The sequence below is a fragment of the Dermacentor silvarum genome, chromosome 3 (assembly GCF_013339745.2).
Source record: "Dermacentor silvarum isolate Dsil-2018 chromosome 3, BIME_Dsil_1.4, whole genome shotgun sequence".
Lineage (NCBI taxonomy): Eukaryota > Metazoa > Arthropoda > Arachnida > Ixodida > Ixodidae > Dermacentor > Dermacentor silvarum.
Genome location: NC_051156.1, coordinates 11,614,288 through 11,632,234, shown reverse-complemented (window position 1 = coordinate 11,632,234; position 17,947 = coordinate 11,614,288). Strand labels below are relative to the sequence as shown.

The 17,947-nt window shown below is 46.1% G+C and overlaps 1 protein-coding gene across 2 annotated transcripts in view; it reads right to left on the bottom strand.

The window, feature by feature from the left end:
* The window catches only part of LOC119445318 (splicing factor 3B subunit 4-like), a 46,701-nt gene extending 31,496 nt beyond the window's left edge, over positions 1-15,205 (bottom strand). For both annotated transcript variants that reach the window (XM_037709632.2, XM_049663209.1), the window contains exons 1-3: positions 15,096-15,205; positions 11,713-11,796; positions 4,378-4,523 (exon numbers count right to left, since the gene is read on the bottom strand). In XM_037709632.2, coding sequence (XP_037565560.1) covers positions 4,378-4,523; positions 11,713-11,796; positions 15,096-15,129 — 264 coding nt within the window. In that variant the 5' untranslated portion in view covers positions 15,130-15,205. The remainder of the gene's footprint in view (positions 1-4,377; positions 4,524-11,712; positions 11,797-15,095) is intronic.
* Between the last annotated feature and the right edge of the window lie 2,742 nt (positions 15,206-17,947).

The window sequence follows — 17,947 nt, the reverse complement described above, 5'->3', positions numbered from 1 at the left end:
AGTTGCGATGCCCAGACCACAGTCGCCAGCGATAGTGAACTTACAACATGGCCACCATGACGTAGTATTTCCTGCTCATACAGCTGTTGCCGATTGCCGCACACAAAAGCATGGCCTTCGAGATAAGTTCACGGTAACGCGGAGAAGCTGCCAAGTAGGGGGTGCGAATTCGCTGTCGCCGTCAGATCCAATTCACGCAGTAACCGCGCAGAAGGAAATTTTATTGCGAAGCGCATTTGTGCCGTCACTGTGGACTTCGCTTTGAGGTTCCGTGTGAAGTCTGTGGGGGTCTTCCCCAACCCGTAGCGCGTGTAATCGCAGCTACGTAGGGTTCGGGCGAATAAGGCAACCAGCGAGTCAACTCAACAACGTTTATTGCTGTCAGCAATAAAACACACTTGTAGAGGGAAGTCCGCTCTGTATAACAACTAATAAAATAGGCTTGCCTCGTCGCGTGTGGTAGTCACGCAAACGAGGTCACTCACGGCTTTCAGCAGGTAAATTCCGTCCGGGCAGTAGGTCAAGCGAGGTCAGAGAGCCCGGGGGTCCCTCGGTCGCGCTCTTTTATGCCTTTTTACCTTTCCGCGAGGGGAGTGTCCTCCTCGCCTGCCGGATACTTTCCCTCTTCCCGCGCGGCACGAGAGGCGGGCGAGAACCGGGAGAGGGCAAAGTGCATTTCTCCCGTGTCCGCCCGGCTCCCGCAGCGCGCGGTGTGCGCGCACGAGATGTCCACCCGGCTGCCGTCGCGGCGCTCCGTGCGTCAGCGACGGGCGAGCGCCCGCGGGAGAAGGTGGCAGCGTGTGCTCCCCCCAAAGTCCAACCACGGCAACATTGTTGCCGCACGCTGTGTGTGTGAGTGAAAGCTTGCGGGGGTCAGCCGACTCGAATCTAGCGCGCGCGAGGGAGAAAGGCGGGGCGGAAGCGCGCTTCCGCGTGAGGCACGGCGGGGGAGGCGAGAAAGGGAGTCGTTTACTTCGGCGGCGGCCGCTGTATCTTAAAAGCGATCTGCGACATGGAAAAAGTGTGCGCCCGCGCAGGCTTATCTTCAAAGCGAACTGCAGGCAAAGTACAACTAGTGCCGGTAGCTTCGTATGCGCTATGCTTTCGAAGTCTAGTTCGCGTTGAAGCGAGAGACAGCACTGCTCGCTGCTTGTGCCTCCTCACTCCAGCGTGTTGAGAGCGAATTTCTGCGGTCGTCGAGCGAGACGGGTTCGTGTTTACCTGTGTGCGCGTTACACCGTGCTTCTTAATTTAGTTAGTAAGCAGGGCCTCATGGACAAACTGGCTTGCGGCCTTATTGAGTTCGAAGATGCCGTCGTCGCGGCGAGGTCGCCATGGCAGCAAGTGAACATAACCGATTTTTTGCTGCCTACCGGCAAATAAAGCCTGTCAGAGTGCGTATGTTTGAGAGCATCGTGACGTAGTTCTTTTCCGGCCGGTAAGTAGCCACTAAATTGGCATTGGCGGTTAATTCGTACATCGTTTAGTGCGTACCTAAACTTCGTTCCCGGCCAACTACGTATTAATGAGGTTTGACTGTACACTGTTATCGACGCAGAGTTCAGAGATGGGTACAGAAGATTGAGCATTATTGCTGTAATTTGTCATTTGTTTTGCTTCTGTCACTGCACCAAGCTTTTAGAATGTTTACAGAATTTACAAAAATTGCCTGCAGCAGATAGCACAAATTTATTCCTTGTGCCCAGTGATCTATCAGACCACGCCCACTCGAAATAAATTTTGAAACTAGCACCAGTGGTGAGATAAGCAGTCAGACTTGCGGAAAAATTCACTGTTGTTCCACCTTCGTCTTTTAACAAAAAGCCTTGTTAACCTTCTAAAGCTCACATACTTTCTTGCATCAATAAAATTGGAACAAATTGTGCATCTTGATTTCTAGCCATGAAAAGTACATTTGCACAAAAAAAGGAAAAACAACAACAACAGTGAAATGTTGTTATTTGAGGTATATTAATTTAGCAATTATTTAATTATATTAAAAATGCAACTATGCGCTTTGCATTAAGTTTGCTGCACATAAATAAGCATTTTGAGGCATCAAATCAGTGTAGAGTATATGATACGTTGGGCATTACAGGGCAGCGCAAGACAAGTTTAACCAAAGCACCAACGCAATTTGCTCCAAAATTTGGAAGTACATGTGTGAAAAATAGTCCAGGTTCACAATTCCTTCCAAGTAGATATGTCTTGCAACCTCACTGGCTCCAATTCGTAAATTGCAATATGTGCCTTTAAGTGACTAGACACCCTTTTACAGTTGACGTGTTTAAATCATGCTGTCGAACCAAACCCTAACCCGAAAACCATACCCGAACTGCAACTTTGGGTGGAGCAGAACCCGAACTGATATTTTTGGGATGCGCCTGAATTCGAACTGAACCTGAACTGAAAAAAATTATGCTTACTGGTTCGGCATGAAATAGTTCAAGCATACAAGGCTGACGATGGGTGCTCAATAGTTAGCATGATTGTTCGAATAACTATACTTCTTCAATCAGTGCACCCTACTACAGTGCAGTACAGTTGCAGTGCGCTTAAGCTGGACATCCCATGTTACTAAAATGTGCAAAACCATGGAAAGGGAGCTGTTGGTTTTTTCAATGGGAACTGCAGTCAGCCTTCCAGTCAGTAAAGCTCACAGCATACTTAACGCATGGTCGTCCAACACTAAAATATGCCAGCATTATTTGGGACCGTCGTCAGTCCGGGTTAATTGAAAAACTGGAGAGAAAACAACATAGAGCCACCAGGTTCATTCTAGCCAGATATTCTGTCTTCAAAATGCTAAGTTTTCTGAATTTGCCTACGCTAGGTTAAAGAGAGATTAAAGTTTTTCTTCCTTTTCTCTAAGAGTACTTTTGACATCCATAGTACACAGCATTAATAGTGCGACAAGGTAGAACATTACAGAGATAGTACTTTTCAACTCCTATATATGCACATTAACATTTACCCGTACTCCTAATTCGCAAATTAAAGAATGGAATGAACTGCCAACACCAATACAAGAACGCACTAGTGTAGAACTATTTGAACATAAGCTCAGAGTATTGTAAAGCATGTAAACATGAGTATATTGGAGACAAAGTCAATGCCCAATTTTCCGCACTCCCTAGGGGCAGCAGAAACAACAACAACAACAAAAAAAGTTATGAATGCATACCTTTTACTGACCAAAAGGGCTCAAATCACCCCAGGCATGTCTGAAATAGCTCTGAAGGCCTGCCATTACATTTATTAGGTGTACTGTGACAAGAGACGGCAAGTGCACGCATGTGTAATTAAGGGATACATAGTGTCCTGCGACAGTTGCCCCTTTCCACTATTGGTATGCTTCACCACAATACATCGCATGTGCTGCACCGCGTAACCTGCAGTATTGCGGTGAAGCAGGCATTTAAAAACCAGCACTGTTCAACTCGCTGTGCTTTCCATGCTTCGAAGCCATCGGTGAAAATTACAAAGGTTTACTGCACTGCTGCTAACAGTGGCCAATTCTTTCAGTGACAAACACTGCACTGAACAGCAGGAAGCTTGTTAAAATAGCTAGGCCTAGCTTTGCCACAGTGGTCGCTACGACTGCCAGCAGATTGGCGTGTGAAAGCGCCGGTTTGAGGCTGCGAGATAATGAAAATAGTGGCTTTCATTAATACCGTTTTGGACCTGCAATCACGGCCAAAAGTCAGGGAAATCAGATGACGAAGAGTTTTTCCGTCCGAAATTTCAGTCGTTCTTATGGCTCTAAGGGGTATGCAGTGGGTGTCACGAAGACGTCCGAATTATCGGGGTATGCAGTGGGTGTCACGAAGACGTCCGAATTATCGGGCATGCCCAAAAAATCGATCGACCGTAGGTTTTGTTTAGCACCTGATTTCTTCATTCGGTATGCGTAATGAATTACACTGTGCGCACACATTGTTTTCTCTTGTGCTATTACAGTTAAACCTCGATATAACGAACTTCAATATAAGAAAATTCTCGATATAACAAAGTACTTAATGTTTTGTAACTTCTTGTCTAAAAACACCACGTACTTAGAACCTCAATATAACGAAGTCTGTTTATACAACATTTCATATAATGAAATTTCACTGCCGCTACAAAGGAACACCGAGACAATAAATGGAAACTTCCCCGGACGCAGATGGTCAAATGGTACAAATAGAAGCAGCTGCTTGTCAACGCACCTCAAACTGAGTGCGATGCAACTGTCTTCATTTGTGACAGTGCCGCCATTTGTTGGGCAAATGCTCAGTGCAGATCTGTGCACCGGTGATTATCACAAAGGGTCTACTGCCATCTGTGGTTTCACCACAAGTACTCAGGCAGTATCAAATGTTTGGGAAATGTGTATACCTTGTTGACGCGGATGGGCTTTCCGTACAGTTTGATCATGTTCATGATCTTGATGGCATAGTCGGCGTCCTCCTCCCCCAGGAACTCCACGAAACCATAGCCCTGGTGGTGGCCGGTCACCCGGTCTTTGGGCATGTGCACATTCACTGCACATCAGAAGGCAAAGGTATACTGGCACGCGAATAAGAGTTCATTTGCAGGCGCAAATTGGAATCAGCTAGCGAAAGACAGGGGTAATTGGAGATCGCAGGGAGAGGCCTTTGTCCAGCAGTGGACATAAATATAGGTTGATGATGATTGGTCAGCCAGCCTCTAGCTGGTGGGAATGTCTATCCACTTTCGCTAAACAGTGCGATCTAGCCCATCTGGTCCCACCATTGCCGCTTCTGCTACTGCTATAGAATATTGCAGAAAACCACTGAGTTGGTCAACAATAAGCATGCGCTCACTAGATTGATTATCCAAGCTCATAAAATTATCAATAGCTGGTGATAAGTGTGTAAGCCAGGCTTCTATCCTGTTGTCACTGAACGAAGTGGCTTTGCTAGATAAGACGATTTTCAGCTTCTTGCTTGTTAATTTTCTACTTGTTTCTTATGTATTTTGTGTGATTATAGTGGTATTCTGCGCATATATTTGTGCACATGACAATAAACTTCAGCCAAAAGTGAGCGTGTTGTCTGTCCTTTTACTGTGTATGTGTTTCTTTGCGTTGTTTAGCCACAATGAATTCATACCAACTAGCTCAACTTTCATTGCTTCTACAGTTCCTTTTTAGTGAATGTTTATATCGGAAAAAAGTTGGCATTTTTACTTGTGCCAGTGATGCCTTAAAAAAATTAAAGGGCTCGTGACAGCTCTTGGTGCATTCACTGCTCAAGGAAAAGAATGCGACTACTACCATTATCAGAGGCTGTTTCCCTATTGACTAGAAGCAGTGGCATTAATGGTGTTGACCAGACATCTGCAAGGGCTGATGAAATTGTCATGAAATGAAAGTAGTGTGCCCAAGTGGTTGTAAATAAGCTGACTGCTTACTAAGCTTCTGCACTGAAGGAAAATGTCCCAGGCACAACACAACTGCAGCATGCTGCCATTACAAGTCTGCTACACTATTATACTCCACTGACAATGGGTCTCAACACGACGCTTGCTCACATGAGAAAGACTTCTGGTGCCACCACAACTGACACTGAGCCTCGGTTCAAGCTGAAAAGCCGTCTGTGCCTCAACATCACTTCCTTGCATTAAGCATGAGCACTGCAATGACACCTGTGCCCTTTTACAACAAGCTTTGCGAGTTTGACCTTAGATGTCCAAGGATGCAAACACAGAATGCTAATGTTTAAGCTTCAATGTACTGGTCTGGATAGACTACCTCCAAGAAAAGACAGATCTTGAAGCCCACACACATACACAAACATAGAACGTAAAAGCAGACAGGACCACACTTCACTCACAACTGAAAATTTTTGCTGGAGACGACAACTATATACAGTTGACATGCATTAATTCGACCCTGATGGGACTTACAAAATTGATCGAATGATCTAGCAGATCAAATTAAACAAGATGCAAGAAAAACGTCAAAACACACCTCTGGCAGTAGTATTTGTCCAATTCTAACGAAAGTAGAAGATTAAAGTGGAAATGCCATTAAAGCTCCTACACAAAGTAGAAACCAAAGGGGCAACCGATTTTTGGGCAATGGTCGAATACGTGTTGCAAAATAGCGACCGGTTTCCTACGTCAGCTTCGGTGCAATACAGCCATGTTGTGCGGCAAAGCATACAAATGCCACGCAACGCAGTTTTCGGCCTAGTTTTCTTGGAAGAATAAAATAAACACTTTCAAAATTTATGTCAGGTTGCCTGTGGCAGATAGCCCAATCCTAGTTAATGAGCTGGTGTACTCGAAGAGGCGGACATTACTTGCACAAAAATTGCAATGCATAGTCTAATAATTAACAAAAATCCACTAATTAAGTTTTTAACTAATTACCTGATGGCCCATATTGCAATTTACAAATTGCAGCCGTGGAGTTCGCAAGGCGGATCCAATTGGAATTAATTCTCAGGATTACGCCAGTTTCGAGATAATAATTCCCTAACTTTGCGGAGAAATGCATTGGCGTTCCAGTTAATTTTGTGCTTGAACGTATAAAGCGACGTTTTTTAAAGAAACTTAACTGGAACGCCAATGCATTTCTCCGCGAAGTTCGGGAATTAATACCTCGAAACTGGTGTCATCCCGAAAATTCGTTCCAAGTGGATCCGCCTTGCGAACTCTGCGGCTAGAATTTGTAATTGCAATATGGGCCATCAAGTAATTAGTTAAAAACCTAATTAGTGAATTTTTGGTAATTATTCGATTATGCATTTCAATTTCTTGTGCAAGTAATGTCCGCCTCTTCGACTAGACCAGCTCATGAACTAGAATTGTGCTATCTACCGCAGGCAACCTTTGAGAATTTTTGAAAGTGTTCGCTGAGACACCCTGTATAATATACCACAAAACAGGTACAGTATAGACCACTTATAATGTAACCGCTTATGGTGCAGGACCGGATATACCGTATATACTTGTGTAAGGACCGCCCTCGTGTAAGGGCGCCCTCGTGTAAGGGCCGCACCCCTACTTTGAAAGGAGAAATTTCAAAAAAAAAGTTCGAAAAGTCCCGCCAGAACGGTGTAGTTAGTTCAATTGAAGCTAGAGGGCCGTTGCCAGTTTTCCGCTTCCGCCGGTAAAGCCGTTGAGCTGGTTGAGCCAATGCCTCCTAGGAGGCGTTGGTTGAGTGTTGGCGTACGGCGCCATGATTGCTTTGTGTGGTGCATCATTTGCATCGTGTCGCCGGCAAACTGGTGTCACTCCGTCAGTAGTAGTGCTGTTTGAGCCAGCGCAGGTGACGGAAGATGGGCCGGCATTTGAGATCGTTCACTGCTTCATTTAAGGGGAGACGCTCCTCAGAAATATTTCTTTTTAAATAATGATGCTGGGTGAATGAAAATTCTACCACTTGTAGAGCTTGATCTCTTAATTCGAAATCTACTTTTAGTTTTAGGATATCTCGATGGTTTCACGTCCTAAGTGCCATGCATAAGTGAGAAGCAGTGCATGTTTGTGCAGCTGCTGGACATAGCAGTTAGCATGATAGAGCAGTGCAAAATTATTTTTCTTATCCCTAACACTCCATTCAGTGCTAATAAGCAAGATAATGTGATTCCCTTTACAGGCAACTTTTTAGGAAAATTTCGTATCTGGTGCTTCATATTCAGTGGCTGGTGCCCGAGTACATTAAAAATTTTCATCCTTAAAAAAATAAAGTGATTGCATTGAATTCTACATAAGTGCATTCTACATATCCTAAAAATTACGCCCATCAAATATGGTTTTGATTGGAACACAATAAGTACATAAAATGTTGTGCACAAATGCCTTGTTTTGCCCAAAATATGAAGTTGAGAAAAATGCGATTGAAAGTTATAAAAGCTGTTTACTTCTGTTAATTATTATTATTGCTTCCCGGGGAGACTGTAATGCGGCAAAGCTAACCTTGGAGAGAAAAAGCTTAGGCCTACCACCTTGCATGAGCCCAATGGCGTGCGACACCGCGGTTTGACGCATCGCACGCTTGACAATGTGTCATATCTGTGCATTTTCTTGCCACCTCGAGTGCTTTAACTGAGTTTATTATACTTTTCCCGATCATTTCTGGCTCTGATTTCATCATATGTGAAATAGGAGAGATCAATGTTGCTGAAACAACTAAAAACACAAAACCTGTTTCTTTAGTGAAAATCGCCGTTTTTTGACCCGCCTCTCCCCTTAAACTGCAAGTGACTGAATATGCCGAGGAGCACGGCAAGCGAGAAGCTGGACACAAGTAGTACGACGTAGACGAGAAGCGCGTGCGTTACTGGATAAAGCAGAAAGATGCCCTCGCCGCTACCAACAGGAGCCGAAAGGCGTTTCGCGGCAAGAAGTGCAAATACCCAGAACTCGAAGGCAAACTCGACAAATATGTCATCGACACTCAAAATGACGGCTACGCTGTATCAACTGACATGGTACGTGTGAAAGCCCTGAACATCGCTCGCCACATGGAAATACCCAAGGCACAATTCAAGGCAAGTCGGGGTGGGCTACGCGGTTTATGAACCGGAACCAGCTCTCTATCCGCCGCAGAACGACAATTTGTCGAATACTTCCAAGTGAATACGAAAGCCATGTGGTTAAATTCCATCGCTTCGTGAATGCTCTCAGGAGGGAACATGAGTACGACCTCACCCAAATTGGAAATGCGGACCAGACTCCTGTGTGGTTCGACGCACCTGAAAGCACCACAGTGGATTTAAGGGGCGCAAAAAGTGTGTCTGTGCGCACGACCGGCGCAAAAATGCACTGTGATGCTGTGCATCACGGCAGATGGCAGAAAACTTCCGCCGTATGTCGTGTTTAAAAGAAAGACTCTCCCAAAAAAAAAGTTCCCTCAGGGAATCATCGTATGTGCGCAGGAAAAAGGTTGGATGGGCGAGGAACTTGTCGTAGACTGGATCAAGACCGTATGGGCAAACAGACCTGGAGGCCTGTTACAACGGAAAGCCCTCCTTGTTCTGGACAGTTTCAGGGGCCACTTGACTGACCGCGTCAAGGACCGACTCGCCACGACTCGCACGGACTTGGCCGCTATTCCTGGAGGGCTAACGAGTCTGCTGCAGCCGCCTGACGTCTGCATTAACCGTCCTTTCAAAACAGAATTTCGCCCATGCTACTCGGAATGGATGGCTGGAGGCCATCATAAGAAGACCCCTACGGGACGGCTGAAGCGGGCATCACTCCAACAAGTGTGTGCGTGGATTTTGAGTGCGTGGCGTGCCGTGTCATTGGAAACAGTTGTGAAAAGCTTCAAGGTGACTGGAATTTCGAACAGCATGGACGGTACTGAGGATGATCGTCTCTGGGGGGATGCAGACGCCGAGGCAAGCTCTTCCGAGGGCGAGGACAGCGATAGCGACATGAAATCGAAATAAAAACATTCCTGGCATGTCATTTGTGACTCTCTTGCACACTTCTACTGCTGCGGAAACAGTATAGACCTTTGGCGAGCTGTTGTCGGCCTGATTCGTGTAAGGGCCGCACCAAGCAAAAATTTTGAAAAAAAAAGTGCGGCCCTTACACGAGTATATACGGTAGTACGGTCTTTTCAGACTCCCGTTAAATTTCCCATAGCACTCCGTGTATATACGCACACCGCTTACAGTGCAGCCGCGTGAGACGAAATACCGGTTATAATGCGGCTTCTGTGGGAAAATCTCGCCGACAAGGGCGGCAGCGAGCACGCTTCTCAACAAGATGCTCCCACCGATGGGAGAGGAGATCAACGAGGGTGATGCGGAGGAGGAGCATGAGACGCGGAGCAAACCAATGGAAAAAAATGCGCGCGTAGGTTGTCTAGGCGAAGGAGAAACCTTTTGCTCGACTGCTTATCAGCGGTGCGTTTTGCACTGAACGCGGCTTCAGTTTCTCTGCACCCGTCGTGATACGTGTCATGCAGTGCGAGCGACGCTTGTCAATTTGAGCAGTGTTCCGCAAATTTAGTTTGGAGCTACAGTAAAACCTCGTTAATTTGGAAAATCGATTAATTCGGACTTATTTGGCTGCACATGGGTTAATTCGAACTACTTTCGGAGCTCGGTGAGCGAGGAGCGCCGCAAAAGAGCAAGAACGGCGCGAGCGTTCAACCAAACGAAGCGGCGGAGTCCGCATCGTTTCGTTGCAACAGCAATGCCGGAAAGCTTCGAGCCTTTTTGGGTCTCTAAAGCCTGTATTCTTGCGTTTACCGCCGCGTGCTTTCGTAACTTTCGTAGTCGTCATCCACAATCGCGTTGATAGCAGCCGCGGTTTTCTCCGCAGCGGTTGCGGCGAACAGTAGTGTCGTTTTTACACGGTACATGCGTCGACCGCGTGCCTAAAAAACTGCGTAGTTGCCATCGATGATCGCATAGATAGCGACCGCGGTTTCGACTGCAGGTGTTGCAGCAAATGGTAGTTAATTCGTTCAGACTCGGTGCGTGCGTCGGGCGCGTGCCTTCAGGACAGCGAATTTGTCGCCGCTTATAATCGCGTCAATAGCGGTCACGGTTTTTTCTGCAGTGGTTGCGGCAAACAGTTTAGTTTTGACTCGGTGCAAAGCTGTCGAGCTTGAAAAGCACCGGCTACATCGCGATTATGTTTTTCGCCAGCTCAATGGCGAAAACGTAATCGCTATGTGCGTGCGATAGTACAAAGCGTGCCTACATGCTTGGTCTACATGTTCTGCATACGTGCAGGGCTTGAAAATCGTTGTTTTGGCTATAGTGCGGTACCGCTTATAGTGCAGATATTCACGACTCCGGCGACTTACGTTATAAGCGGTCTACACTGTATATGGTAAGCTGAAAGGAAGACTGTCGAAAATCTGCAGGCTTCTTTCTGTCTTGCTGGAATATGGCAGCTTGCGTTTTTTTATTGCCCTTTCTATTTCTGCGAGGAAAACCAGAAGTCTGCCAGGGTCTCGTTTGTAAACAGCAAAATGGTGTACAGCACTAAGAGATGCATTCATTACAAAGCACAAAACTGCCTAAACCTGCACGTGATTATGCAATGCCCAAGGCACTGTATTTATTGCTGAAAATTGGGCAATTTTGATGAACACATTAAACCACTAAGCACGAGAATATAAATACCTGAAAAATTTTTATTTTCCATTTAAATGTGCTAGATACACCAAGAACAAACAATTAATACAAAGAAAAAATGTTCTGTGGAAACTTTTTGAGCAACAGGCACAAAACTGAAGTGGGCTTCACCGAAAGTCACCTATGGCTTTGTTTGGAACTCGTACGGACAGCTCTCGTGATACGTGAACTACAGATGCACATTACATTAGCTTTATATTACGTGAGTGATACCAGAGCTGCTGAAGATCTTGCACCATCTTCTCTGACTGTGCTTTCAAAAGAAAGCAAGTTGCATGCTGAACTACTTCCTTCTCCCGAGTTCTTGCTCTAATCCAACAAATGACACTTGCTGCCTGTCATTCATACATTTAGCAAGAAACTCCATGCTCAATACCAAAACTAAGCAAAAATATTTGTGTTTCAGGTGTGTTCCTATCACTCGTCCATAAAGGGTTACAGCGACTAAATGGCTGAGACAAGAAACATGAGTGATCAGCGCCAGCATTGATCCTGTCCACCCATGTCCCTTGTCCAGTTTATTTGGTGATGCTATGTTCCACCAACGAAAGGTATCAGCTGCTCCATGAACAAGAAACAAAGCCCTTGAAAGCCTCACCGACTGGTCCTGCTTGGACAAACAGCTCCCACAGGATGGTGTCCGACACCTTCTCATCCAGGCCTCCCACATAGATGGTCGCATCTGCAGCGAGAATGGTACAGTACCACTGCTCACACCACAGTCAACTAGTATTAAACAGCACACGGCATCATCAGGAATGAACAAAGCTCAAAATGGAAAACTTGACTAACAGCGCATACATAAACAAAGGGACAGCAAGAATGACGAAAGACAAGTTTGCAATGGAATACCAACTAGCCCGAACCCAAACCCTGCTCAAAATTGAAACATTTGTTATCGTTTACCGCAAACGCCTTGCCCAAATATACGTGTTACATATACAGTGGAACCTCGCTGATATGATGCTGCGTAGTACGTTTTTCGAGATGATACATTTTTTTTTTCGTTTCCTGGCCAACGCCGCTCCATAGGAACAATGTATTTTCATGCGGTTGTTATGATCACATTTTCACCTGAAATTCGATGATACGACTGCAAACTGGTACTTCTGAAACTCGTAGCTTTATATTCAAGTGTGCTAGATTAAATTACATTCCAACAACCCACAACAAGGTGTTAAGGGCCGGCGCGACACTAGCGGAAAAACGCACTCTGCGCGCCAGCGGTGGCAAAACGCACAAGAACTTTCGCGAAGCAGGTTTTTCGTGCCGTGGGAAGGATCGGTCCTGGACCAATTTAAATTGCCGCGAGCCCCGGCGGCAAACGAGCCGCGAGCGAAGCACACCAATGAGAGCTGCCCCCTTCAGTGATATGCGCATGAGCACGGACGGTCTGGAGGCGCGCACTCGCTCTTTAAAGAAGGAAGGGAGCGCGCGCCTCCAGGCCGGTCGTGGCGCGGGAAACCGGTGTCATGCGGACCCGCCCAACCGCTATTTTTGCCCTCTTGCACAAAACAAACGTGAGCTTGCTCGCACTTGTTTTGGTGCGCTTTTCAAGCGAGATCTTCATGCAGTCATGTAGCTGAACGAAACGCCTGCCCTCATCCACCAGTCGTATCGTTCGTGTCACTGCTCTACGGTGTTCCTTTGTTTCGGAATTCTTGGCCTCGTGGTGCCGTGACCTCCGTAGCAATGTCAAACAACTTGTTATCTTTCAAAAGAACTTGCTCGCGGACTTTAAAAAGAAAAGAAGTTCAGCGAAAACTGACGAGGTGTTTTAAAGTTGCTCAATAAAAGCGTGTTGGCTGCGGTTCGTGTGGTGTCGTGATGCTGCTCCGCATGACGTGTGTTATGCAGAGCAGCATCACTCAATGCCACAGGAAGCTTTACTAGCTAGTTTGTCACCAAGTAAGCCTGTTTTCTTACGTTTTGGGGCTTGTTTTGGATGACACGATTTTGGGATGATACGTTTTATTTTGAGGTTCCCGCGAAGATCGAATCAACGAGGTTCCACTGTAGTACCATTGCTAGAACATTATGATAATGTGCAATACATGACAATATTGAGTGAAAGCAAGATTCAGCCAAATGCTGATGCACTTTCAGGAAGTGCCAAGAAGGGGGATGTGAGAAAGTGAGTGGATGAATCGTCAAATTGGTGGAGATTTTGGATTGTGATTTAGAGGGATCATATGGTGGCACCATAAATAATCAGAGATCATCTCCTATGCCCAGAACGACTGATGTATTTTGTTCTGCAGCTGTCAGAAAATTGCAAAACCATTACTGTCTGGCCTACATAATGTAATATCATACGTGGCAAATATGTCAACATGAGCTTAAAGAAAGTAATAAGCGAGAAATTATGGTGTTTAACGTCCTGAAGCTGCACAGTGCCTTAGTGGATGGGAGGGCTTTGGATTAATGTAGATCATATAGGGCACTGTATGTAGATCACATACAGATCACAGGTAGATCATATGGTCATAGATCAGATGTGATGATATATAGATCACAGGTGAACCAAAAGTGAAATATCATGGAAGCCCACATTTAAGATTACTAGACAATCCCTTTTATGTAAAATATTTGATCATCTCACATTTTTTTATTTTGGACACAATGTTTGTTGGCTACTAACATGGCTTCTGGGAGTGCAATGCTGCTTGCAACAATTGCCATTAGCTGTATATTACAAGACCTATTTGATCTACCAACTCTGACGCTGCACATATCTCTAACACATTTGTGCTGGCAATGGAAGTGTGCAATGATGAACAGGCCATTTTAGCAACTACAATTTAAGGACAGCAGATATGCGTGGCACCAACACATTCAGGCCTCAGAGTCTGTCGCTAAATCACCCAAAAAGAGGTCAGTGCCTAGTCATTGCGTAACGAAGTGAAGACAATGCTCCACCCCTACTGGGCCTGGAGACTACTTGAGAATATTTTCATTATGAGACTATGGGCGGTATTATCAAGCAGTCACATTCGGAATACAATCAACTTTGCACAACTCGGCAGTGGATGCATTGGCACATACGACTGAAAATGACAGATGGGATGTAACAGGCATGATGTAACAAGAGAGCACTTCATGCTTACAGTTGCTTTAACAAAAACATGCACAGCCACTATGTTTGTGAAAAGCATGGGGCTAGTAATCTCAACATACTGACGCCATTGACGCCACTGATTTGACAACACTTAACTCGGTTCCTATCGGGCTATGATAACAGCTGAATAATGTCTACCACGTGCAGTCTCGGTGTATTTACGCTCTTGAATTTCCCGCCCCCTCGATCTTTCGCCGAAACATGAGAACCCCCATTTCATGTCCATAAGTCGCAGAACCACTGCTACATTAATAAAGAAGGTATACTCGCGCTACAAAATAGAACGCTTGCTGAAGTGCATGTAAGGCGACAAAATATGCACATCAGCGGGCTATGTAATGTCACAGCCGCAGCCGGCACACAAGTGCGTCGCGCGAGTAGTGAGGCTGGCTTGTACCGCGCAATGACTGTACCAGCAAATGCACAATTTCAGCGCGGGGCGGGAATTACTGTACGCGATGTGAAATGCCAAACGTGTTACAATGGCAGACAGTTCACCAGTTTTAGTAGAAGCTATTTTTCTGCTTTTCGTTGCCTGCCGGCAAACGCTCACAAGTCATTTCGCACTTGAAGCTAGCATACCAAAAATTGAAATGTTGTGCCAGGGATGCAGTCTCTTTACGTGACATATTTTCGTCAGTTAAATAATAAGTTAACAATTAAAGAAAACACACTATCTAAACGGACTCAAGACGGTAACTCGGCCCACATGTCATCAGAAAACAGCGCGCAACGCCACTTAAAAGGGCAAAATCAGCAAGAAAAGACCACTTAAGTCAGCACACGCACTTACAGACAATCTACACAAAATAAAACTGCTGACAGCGATAATATTAGAAATGAAAATTCGGAAAAATACAAACCTTGATTTCGTTCAGCGATGGGGCCAGCGGCCATGATGCGATATAACGTGATCGCGATGGCGATAGAGCGAACCGCACAGTGTACCTGAATAGCCGGTCATTGCCTTCGATGATGATAAGTGGTTCTTGAGGGAAAGGAAAAAGTTGACGCTATCTTCTGCAGCCCTTGAGGGAGCACGGCTCAGCGCCAACATTGCCTTCGAGATTGGCATGAAATTTCAACAAAGGCCATAAGCTGGCGAGTGCGGTGTAAATCAGATGCACTAGGAGGCACCCGCATCAGTGCACTTACTCTATTTTTATTTAATTTCTTTTTTTATATTTTACACGATTAGGTTAAGGATCGTATAGGCACCGGGCGCGGGATGAATTTGGACCGGTGGCGCCTTCATGCGGTGGCGCCGCGGATGTAATGGCATGTGGCGGCCGGGCCGCGCGCAGCAGGCGCTGCCGTGAAACCAAGTCTGATCAAACATCTTGCGTTTCTGGGTGCACCAACAGTTACTGAAACATGACTGAAGCTGGTTAGGCCATTAAATTTAACCATTGTTCATCGCGGCATCGCGTTTTTCAGGCGGAAAGTCTGTATATGTGCGGTCTGTAGGCAACAGCGCGTTCAGTGCTCAGCGATACTCGAAGCGTTCAGTGCAAACGCGATACTCGAATCGCATGGTCGCCAGCGCTTTTTGCACTGACTGTAAGCGCTGGGGACACCAAACTGATGCATTGTGGTGTAGAGTGAAAGCGAGAACCTTCGTAACGCATTATGACTGCATTTGGTCCCACGGCGCTCACCTGTGATAAAAAAAAATAATAATAAAAAAAAAAAACGGCGGCAGCCGCGCGCTGCCAGTGCTTTAATCGCTGGGCACTGTACATTTCCGACGCTGATTTGCTATGGTCTAGTTGTTCTAACGTTAAAAAAATAAACGTTCATACGCAAGAGCTTCGTGACCAACTTGCCTGCTTTCGCCTCCGCAGTGTAACGGCTCCAGAGCTTGGGCACCGAAGGCGAACACTCAGCATTGTAGTCATTTTGCCGTCTTATCGGTGTATCAGTCTTCCTTTTAATGTACATTTTCCTTAGTAGCAATTCCCAACTCTGGTTGCGTCCGGCACACGACTGTGCTGTGCATCGACGGCGAACGCCAACGGAGTGGCGTGTTCACACTCGCCGCCACCGACGGCTCCCGTCGCGCTAAGCTATATAAAATGGGCCGTGACTGAAGATTGGGCTAGTTTAGAAGCAATTAAGAATGGGGAAGCATTGCAAAAATAAAAGAACTACAACGGACAGGGAACGGGAACTTACTGACACATGTGCGATCGGCGAAGCAGCTCAAGAAACAGAATAAGAAAGATACTATGTCTCCTTTTTTTTCTGTGCATAATTTTTGTGTTATTCGTATATTTCTATGGTTAAATACGCGGTAATGTTAAAGCGCAAAGCAAAATAACATCTGGAATATAACTGCTGGAGTTCCACGTCTTATCTTAGCTTGCCGCGGTGAGCTCCGTTCGCGTGGTGCATTTGCATCGCAATTTGCGCTCGTTTTCTGCTTTATATACTACCTGATGCCATGAATGTGATCTGCCTCATACAAGTGACGACCTTTCTCAAAAGCAGACACACGAAAATGCGTTTTCCGGTGCGGTGCCTATAGACGGCCGTCCGGTGCCTATATACGTTTGTCCGGTGCTAGTTGTATGTCGTCTGTTCGTGTCAGTTTCAAAGGTGAAGAGCTCCGCATCTCTCGTACTGTTTGCAAGTTCCTAAGCGATGTGGAATGTTCCAGGTCGGAAAAATGACCGGCGAAATTAGCGGCGGCGTTGCTCCACCAATCAAGACCACCAAGGAGACCTACTGCTTCGCTCCGAACTGCAAGTCGGGCTCTAAATTTGTGACAAAGACAGCGGAATTGTTCCACTGTCTGACAGCGGAAATGTTCACCCCGAGCTGCTCAGTAGCTTGCTCATGCAGTATCAGTACGGTGGCTAGATTGTATCGGCGACGTTAATGAGCAAGCGGTACACCGAAAAGCGTACGTCCATGAGCTCCTCGACGTTGGAAATTTTCAAGCCGCACATGAGGTGCTCAGCGCCTGCGACATCGAGCACCGCTGCGCTGCTACAGGGAAAAGAAAAGTGATTCTAGCAGTGGCGCACCGACGGGGGGGGGGGGGGGGGGGGGTGATTACAACCCCCCCCCCCCTTGAGGCCGACTTAACCCCTCCTTTTGTTTAACCCCTTTTCTTTCCTTACGCATTTGAGTGCTGCGACTAAGATGTAAGACGCACAATCGTCTGCACACTCACAAAAACCGCATTTTTTTGACAATTTCCCGTGAAGAAAGCGAAATTACAGCTGTTTAGATGGTATTGGCAAACTGTCAACCCCCCCTGGCAGAGATCCTGGGTGCGCTACTGGATTCTAGGCTGATATTCTATATAGCAGGCTATGTAGCAAGGAAGTTCCTGCAAAGAACCAAGTGCTCCGATTGCTCAGGGACATTACTAAATTCAACAGAATGAGTAGGTCAGGGCTGTTGCTCCCTTCTGAAGCACTAAAAAAACTGGTAGCATCGCTCGAAGACGCCTTCAAGCTGTGCTTCAGTTTAAATGAGTTACGAAGGAGCAGTGTATCGCCGACTTTGCATCCTTTCTGCAGCTGAATCCCCCGAATTTGATCGGCTGTAAGCGGCACAAGAAAGAGCTCACAAACGATGTTGTGAAGTTCTATTCAATTATACGCGTTTACTTTCTTGTCAAGGGCAATAACATGGCGCGCGAAAGCAACAGGGAGAAGAAGAATCACCTGAAGTGGAGGCGTGTGCTGTGAATAATGTTATGATG